The 8,087-nt window shown below is 45.9% G+C and overlaps 1 protein-coding gene across 3 annotated transcripts; it reads right to left on the bottom strand.

Annotated features, from left to right (window-relative positions):
* Nucleotides 1-511: 511 nt before the first annotated feature.
* TACO1 (translational activator of cytochrome c oxidase I) lies at nucleotides 512-7,813 on the bottom strand. 3 transcript variants are annotated; one of them, XR_014078785.1, is made up of 6 exons: nucleotides 7,350-7,813; nucleotides 6,951-7,057; nucleotides 5,351-5,478; nucleotides 4,491-4,668; nucleotides 3,758-4,153; nucleotides 512-3,360 (listed from the first exon to the last, which is right to left on the bottom strand). XR_014078785.1 is itself a non-coding variant. In XM_081576649.1 (5 exons), the coding sequence occupies exons 1-5, from the start codon at nucleotides 7,627-7,629 to the stop codon at nucleotides 3,953-3,955; spliced, it is 894 nt and encodes a 297-aa protein (XP_081432775.1). In that variant the 5' UTR covers nucleotides 7,630-7,813; the 3' UTR covers nucleotides 512-3,952. The 3 variants fall into 3 exon arrangements, 1 of the variants encoding a protein (XP_081432775.1); XR_014078786.1 differs by having other exon boundaries at nucleotides 512-1,631; XM_081576649.1 differs by having other exon boundaries at nucleotides 512-4,153.
* Nucleotides 7,814-8,087: the final 274 nt, after the last annotated feature.

The following is an 8,087-nucleotide window of genomic DNA, read 5'->3' as shown; positions in this document are numbered from 1 at the left end:
CTAAAAAAAAAAACCCCAAAAAATCAGAAGCTGTGATGACCTACCATCTTTCATGGCACATTCAAAAAACAAATATTGGTTGAATGACTAGGTGAACCTCAGATGGGGATATTGCTAACTGTGGTTATTTCCTTTAGCTCTGTATTTTATCTTCCCTTTCTATGTTGTTTCTCTCCTCCCCTTTCATCTTCCCCATGTGAAGCCTCCCAACTGGGCCAGGCCTTCTGAGGTCTATCACCCTAGTTTTACACTGAGTAGGTGCTTCTGGTTAAACACCTGAGCCATCCCTGACCCCAAGATTCATGACCCAACCCTAGAGCTCAGGGCCTCAGAGAGTACTGGTCCCATTAAGCAGCCACTCACACACCAGCTGCACACATTCCTTTTCATTTTTGAAGAGCACAGGACACATGGCAGGGAACAACAAATACCAATGAATAAATTCTCTGAAGGGATAGCTCAATGAATTTGGTGTAAAACAGGGAAACAAACCAAAAAACCTATCACCTGATTTGATGAAAATTCTTTTAATTCAGAGGTAACATAGAATATATTCAGATCACCAGTTCAATCAGTTAGGGTCTCTGCTTTGTTAAGGAAGGAAGTACATAGATTTTTACATCTTTACATTTTTACATATTGATATTTACATCTAAAGAAAAAGTGCTTTGTGTTTTGTAATTCCACTTCTATAAATTTATCGTGAAGAATACTTTGCAAGAGAGCAAAGGTAAAAAGTCTTCACTGTAGCATCTTCTGTAAGATAAACAATCCAAATGTCCATTGATAGAGACTAATTAAATAAATTATGACACATTAATAATAAAATTAATAATAATAAAATACTATGTAGCTACTAAAAAGAAAGAAGTAGACTTCTCCACCCCAATACCAAAAGGCATCTAGGATGTATTGTGAAGGGGAAGGAGGGTGGGGGACAGGTTACAAAGCAGATATATAGGGTGGTCACATTTCAGTTTGTAAAAATGTTCATTCAGAATACATGTATATGGATGGCTGAGTTGCTTTGTTGTACACCTGAAACTATCACAATATTGTTAATTGACTCTACTGCAATATAAAATAAAAAAATGTTTAAAAAAAATATTCATTCATACTTGGTGGGAAAAAAGGCCAACATATATTGAATACTTACTACTGCCAGGCACTGTTTTAAGTGCTTAGCATATATTAACTTATTTAATTCTCAAGACAACTCTATGACATCTATGTTATATGTTTTCAAGAGAAAAAAAAAAAAAGTAACCACATGACTGAACTTCCATGGTTAGCTGGAGGCAGAGCCTTCACTGTTCCAGTCTGATTCAGCCGGGGCCCCTGGCAGAGGTGCAGCAGCTACATACTACATGAGCGTTTCCCAGTGAGAGTCAAGACTATGGACAAAGCCTGTCACTGATACTTCCATCCCACTGAAAGGACACTTGAAAGTGAGCCCAAGCCAGCTCAAGGTGCTATATGATTTTGTTGTTAAGACACTGACCAAAGATAAGGCAAGCCAGGACCAGACCCCATTCTTTTGATTTCAAGGTGCTCCTGAATCCCAGGTGCTCACATGTTGTCTCCTTAGGAGGATAACGTGACTAGATTTCTTCTTTTTAAAAAATGCTTCCCTAATAAATGTAATACATGAAAATAAAACTCAGTTATAACATCACCACCCAGAGATAATCAGTTTTGCTATTCTGGTATACTTCCTTCTAGTCTTTTCTTAAAATTTCATATATACAGCATCATATACATTTTAAAATCTGGACCACACTATACCTACAATTTTTAATCTTTGTTTTTCATTTAACATTATATTGTAAATGTTTTCTCTGACATAAAATATTCTTTAAAAAATAATTTCTAGTGGCAAAACATCTCATACCATCTTTAGTTAAATTTTCAGTTAAATAGCTATTTAACTATTTAACCTATGTAACTAAGGATCTCTTTATCAGATCTAGAGTCAGAACAGGTCTGAGTAAGCTTCATTTCTGCCTTTTCCATATTAACTTCGGGAAAGACTGCAGGGCACCGCCAGGGGTCAGTGCGGAGCTGTCTAGGATGTATTGATGCAAACAAACTGGTTTACAGGAGAATTCACAGCAACAAATCCTATCTGTTAGATCAGAGGACTATTCACATGGGTAACCAAGTTCCCTTCTCGAGCAGGCTTCCTTAGTACAAGACTACTCATATCAGAAATGATCACATCTCTCCAAATTAATCTATATTCAACATTCACAAAATAGAGCTATTTTATAAACCAAGGTCTATGAATGCAAGACAGAGTTCTCACCTGCTTGATATGAGATCATCTGTGCATAAAAACTTGGCCCAACTATTTTATAGGTTTGTTTTGAAAGTCAAATAAATAAAATATGAAAGTATCTTATAAATTAGGAAATGGCATTTAAACCTTACGTTGCCCTGTTTTAATGATGTGTTATTCAGATATTTAGATGAGTTATCTCCTATAAAAACTAAAAATCCCAGGTAGTACCACCACTATGAAATGAGGTATAAGAGCATATGCTTTGGCACCATAATGGATTATTTAATTGATTTTCTTCCCCCAGGCTTCACTCTCCAGCTGTTGAAGTCATCATGGAATTAGTAATCTGTTTTTCCTAGAAAGTGAAGCTATCACTTAAAGCCAGTTTGGTTTTAGTTCTTTTCCATCCTAATCTACCTAAGGCTCCTTCAGGAAAATTACACTGAGCTCAGAACTGCCTTAACCAACTTATAAGAAGGTGAGTAACAGGCATCAAAAAGCCACTCCAGGCCCCACATACTTGACAGGCTCCAGCACAGGTGGTTGGCACTCCTGGTGTCTCTAAACCTAGAAGTGACTCTTAGGAGCAAAAGGCACCAGGGCTCCTATTTCCCATCTGGCCAGGCTCCTGACTCAGCTCTTCACCCTTCTTTCTGTTCTCATTTCCCTTCCAGTTCCCAGTGCCCCATCATCCAACTGGCATCAGGGATTAAGACGGGACAGAGTTGGGCATTCTGGGCATCAGGCAGCTTTCAAAACCAGCTTGGTGTTTCTTTTCCTGAGTGCAGCCCACTGATAGGTTCACTCAGCAGTGAAAGCACTCAGAACACAGAGGGACCTGGACAAAGCAGGGCCTGGGAGTCCCTTACCATTGGCACCCTTTGGGCTAGAGCCTTAAGCTCTCTGGCAGAAGAAGGATACAGGGGCCACAGGAAGAGAACAAGGATGCATGCACAGCAGTTCACATTGCCCTCGGACAGCTCCAGGAGAGAAAAGATCCTGTGTCTTCTCCCTGAGGTCCAATGTCTTAGAGCAGATCCAGCACAGGGCATCAACTGAACAGCTTGTAAGTACAGTTCCTGGTACACAGTAGGTGTTTGATTGATATTAGGTATGTGAAAGAACGACAGATTTAGGCCATTAGACCAGCATTAGAACACAAAGCACCTGGAGGGAGTCACGTTTCTATGGTCAATCAAAAAAATACAGTCTTGGGACCGGAGTAGTGGAACTAAGCCTACAGACTTAAAAGAAAGTCAAGAGGGTCCCACCAACTGGACACAAACCCAGGAAAACTCAAGTCACACAATAGCATGGCACCTATTCAGGTCAATAATTACTGTTATTATTGAAGAGTAGTTTCTAGTACATGGGCCCTCAGGGTACCCACTGTCCCAAGGGCCAGATTCCTGAGATCAGAACTTGACCAGCTGACTAGCCACACCCCCCGCATCGAGAAGGATGTGGGGGACTCACCTAGGAGGGCTCAGACACCAGCAGAGCTGACAAAGAGGCTTCATGGACGTGCAGGGATTCAGCTGACCACAAAGCTGCAGGTCTATGCTTGCTAACCTGCTAGGCACCACCGCCCCCTCAATCTGCTTGAGTCTCAGGGGACGCTGCAGAAGCTTGCGCTGCAGAATAGGCCGCCTGGAGGCATGTACAGTCTGGCTACTCAATGTTGTCATAGACATGGATCACATCGTCGTGGTTGCTGAGCGCCTGGATGAGATGGGCAGCCTGCTCCAGGTCAGGGTCAGCCAGCCGCACCTTTGTGTTGGGGATGAACTCTAGCATACAGGACACAGAACACAGGCCCAGGGAGTCCAGTTTCTTCCTCACTTGATGCAGTGAAGAGGCATCACAAATAAACTAGGGACAAAGGAAAGTCAGGAGGTAAGGAGCCAGGAGATAACAGGACAAAGCTGGACAGAAGTTTGCAAACACCTACATGGAATTCCTGAAATGTATCACTGGGGTTAAGTCTTCACTGGCAGAAACAGAGTGTTCAACGTTCTGAATCCTTCTCATTGTCCTCAGGAGAGTAAGTCCTATCCAGTATTCACTTAATAAACTGTCTGTGCAATATGTGAGCTCTTTATCTCACCTGTCCCCCGGGCACAGGACAGAAGAGACTGAGAGAAGAATCCTTAACATGTCTATCAGGGCCCTCTCGGAAGTCCACCAGACACCAAGGCTTCTTACTCACTTTAAAAATGTTCTTTTCCTCTTCGTCTTCAGTCTCCTTGACATCCTCAGCTCCTGCTTCTATCGCCAGCTCCAGGGCACGCTCTAGGTTCACAGGTTTCTTCTCTCTGTCCTCTTCTCCAACCACAATCACCCCCTTTTTGTCAAAGGAGTGGCGAGCTCCTTCAGCCATCATTCCCCTAATAGGCGAGGAAATGGGCCAGAACGGATGCCTTTAGATACTCAGCCTCCACACAGCACCGCCCAGCACTCATTCCCACCCCACCCCCGGAGCATAAACAGACATGGAGCAGCTCTCTTCCTGAAGAAGACGCAGCTACCTCTGGGCAAGGGAATAATCCAAACATAACACTAACCCTCTGTTTTATTTTGATTAATTAATTTGGCTGCCCAAGTCTTAGTTGCAGCATGCCGGACCTTTTATGGCAACATATGGGATCTAGTTCCCCTAGGGATTGAACCTAGGCCCCCTACATGAGGAGCATGGAGTCTTAGCCACTGGACCCCAAGGGGAAGTCCCCAAGCCTTTATTTTCTGCCCTGGACTGGAGTTTGGAGGCTGCAAAGACTTTGCTCATCAATTCCCATATAACTGAGAGTACATTGCTGGCAGCACATTTCAAGATCTGGACATTCTATGGACAGATGAGACAATGGGACACAGCACTCCTTCTCCACCTGTCCTTTGGAGCCTGCCCACTACAGAACACATTAAAGGAGAACAAACGATCCCATGTGGATTCTGCTAAGGATGACATGTGTGTAAAACCTGAAACCCCACCAGGAACAACAGTACTTACCTTGCCCAGAATCAGAACCTAGAGACTCTGTCCCCTTCCACTCTCCCCAGACACACACGTACCCATTCTTGTTGAGGATATGTTTGATGTCCGAGTGGCACTTGGAGCTACTGTTAGATAACACCTCAATGAGAAGAGAAGAGCCACCGGGGCCTCGGCCCTCATACAACAAATAAATGTCCTTAGTTTTCTGCAACAGATAACACAAACACATTTTCCTGCTTCCTAATTCCCTCCTCCATGCCAGCCCAGGTGCGTGCCACCACACGCACCACAAAGATGACTCCATGGAATGGGCTCTCTGGGGTGACGCCTAGGCTCTTAAGGCTTTAAGTTTGTCCTCCCTCTCTGAGAGGAGGCTCTTGGGATCAACTTTTGAGGTAACTGGAAGTCCTACCCCTTCCTTGGAAGGCAGTCTGTTTCTCTTGTGTCTGAACAATCAATCACTCATCTCCCAGTTTTGGTTCCTCCCCTCCCCAGCTGAATCCCACATCCACTCCTTCATCACTCCTACTAAAACTCATCCTCGTATACCTTATCCTGCATGAAACCCCTGTGAGTCTACCCCTGGGCTGCTGAGTACTGCTAAGAGAAATCACACACCTGGGCCTCATCGAACAGCATGGCCTCAAAATTCAAACAATCAAAAGGAACAATCTCATGGGGACATCCCACGCTGCCTGTTCATTCCTTGCCCACGCACCCTATCTTCACCTCTCTCTGTCCCCTTGCCCTGCCGTCTTCCCAGGAATACTCAACTGATGACTTCTCTCACCCTCTTTCACAAAGGAAATAAAGGACCACCAGGTGGGGGAAAATCCTCTGCCTCCACTGCCTTATCTGCACCCACCTAACATGAAGGCGGTGTGTAGGATGGTTCGAAAACAGGCTTTGGGGTCTGTCTGGTTCCCAGTCTGTCATTTTCTGTGTGACTTGGTCAAGTCGCCTAATCTTTCTGTGCCTTAGTTTCCAACTTAAGGTTGTTCCAAGGATTCAGTGAAATTATGCATACAAAGTTTTTATCAAAGAACTTGGCCACCGGACTTCCCTGGTGGTCCAGTGGTTAAAACTCTACTCTGTGCTTCCACTGCAGAGGGCACGGGTTCCATCCCTGGTTGGGGAACTAAGATCTCACAAGCCACACAATGCAGCCAGAAAAAAAAAGAACTTGGCCTGGAGTAAACACTCAATAACTATTAGCTACTAACATGACTACTGCTTCCTCAAATCCTTCCCACCCATCCCAGAGAAGAGATGTATCCTCACCTGGACTTGAAGATAATTCCCACACCTGGGTTCTACATCCCAGCCCCTCCCATCACTATCATCTGCACCTTCTCTCTTTCTATTGGCTTTTCTCCTTTAAGGCATCAATATCAGAAAAACAAACCCGTCCTCAACTTAACATCATACTCTGCCCTTTCTTTTTCCCCCAGCTCCTCACAACTCAGCTCAATAGTCTTAGGCTGCAGTTCTGTACACCATCTATACATCTTATTCCTGACTGTGCTCCCATAACTAATGGCCAAGAGTCACCAGAAGGCTCTAAGTTGAGGGTGTCAACAACACTGCTTCTCTGATAATTTAAACTGTGGTGGCCTTCCAAACATGTACTTGGTAGGGGCTGTGATCAATAACAGGAAGGTCAAACTGGGGACACACCTCCATTTTCAGCGCTGCCTCAATTGTTGCCTTGGGCATGTGCTTGCTGCGACACACTTCTAGGATGCTGGCCAAGTTGCTGTTGAGCTCAGGGTTGGGGCCTCCTTCTGAGATAGAAAAGAGTAAGCAGAGACATCTCAATAAGACATGAGAGAAAAAAGGGACATCCACGCCCTCGCCTCCCCTCCATCAGCCAAGAGGGACAAGTCAACGCTTAGATTTCGGTTCGTTTAGGACACTTTATCCGACGTTTGAATGAAAGCTGGGTAAGTATTTTGGGAAAGACGTTTTCAGTTCATTTGAAATGAAAGGCCGGGGACAGGGGTTTGGGAAGCAAGTGAGGGCGTGGGCACAGTGAGGGTGGTAGCTGCCAGCGGTGGGTGACCGCCGGGTTCTCACCTTTAACCGCTAGGCGAATGCTCAAGCTGAGCTTAGAGAAGATGCGACTCCTTTCTGCGTCTTTGGGACCCTTGATGTGTCGGACTTTGGACCACTTGTTGTGCCCCGCGGGGACTTCGGCCGTGAGGTGCAGCGTCCGGCCCCCAGCGGCGCTACAGCACGGGGGCTCCGGCTGGAAGGCCAGGGCGGAGCGCGGAAGAGCCACCCGGACTCCGGGGCCTCGCGCCCACAAGCATTGGGCAGCGGCCCTGCTCAAACTGATAACAGCCCAAGCCGCCATCGGCTCCGACCCTGGGCCAAGGTCAGCCCTCCCAGTCTGCCACCGAAACGAGCCCGTCCAGAGCCGGTAGCCTCCTGTGCCCGTCACCGGAGACCCTAAGACTCAGGCCCACCGAGGACAACCGGAACGCCAAGGACGCCGCATCGTCCCCACGGCAGCCGGGAGTGGGTACACTTGATGGTGTAACACACTTCCTTTCCCTGGTCCGTTCCAAAAACGCGTCCCCACCGCCCGCAAAAGCCGTTCCGCCACTTGGTACGTGCTTTTCTGTAGCCGCTGAGCAGACCCCAGACCTACGTGAGGCAACCCTATGCTCAATCCCTTCGGTTGCCTGGGGAGCGCCGGACTTGACGTCCCACAACTATCTACTAGAGATGTATCTGAGTTATGAAACTGATTCTGCTTCAGAATGGCTTCCCAACTCTGAGCAGGTCTAGAATGATAAATGTATTGTTGTT

This window comes from Giraffa tippelskirchi, chromosome 3, assembly GCF_054371585.1.
Source record: "Giraffa tippelskirchi isolate mGirTip1 chromosome 3, T2T-mGirTip1v1.2.pri, whole genome shotgun sequence".
Classification (NCBI taxonomy): domain Eukaryota; kingdom Metazoa; phylum Chordata; class Mammalia; order Artiodactyla; family Giraffidae; genus Giraffa; species Giraffa tippelskirchi.
This window is presented reverse-complemented; position numbering and strand designations above follow the sequence as displayed.

What these genes read in the sequence shown, in the direction of transcription:
- TACO1 (XM_081576649.1), bottom strand. Translation starts at nt 7,629, where the DNA reads ATGGCGGCTTGGGCTGTTATCAGTTTGAGCAGGGCCGCTGCCCAATGC. An exon ending in CATATCCTCAACAAGAATGG is followed by an intron (nt 4,669 to 5,350) that starts GTACGTGTGTGT and finishes CTCGCCTATTAG; the next exon opens with GGGAATGATGGCTGAAGGAG. An exon ending in AGGAAAAGAACATTTTTAAA is followed by an intron (nt 4,154 to 4,490) that starts GTGAGTAAGAAG and finishes CTTTGTCCCTAG; the next exon opens with TTTATTTGTGATGCCTCTTC.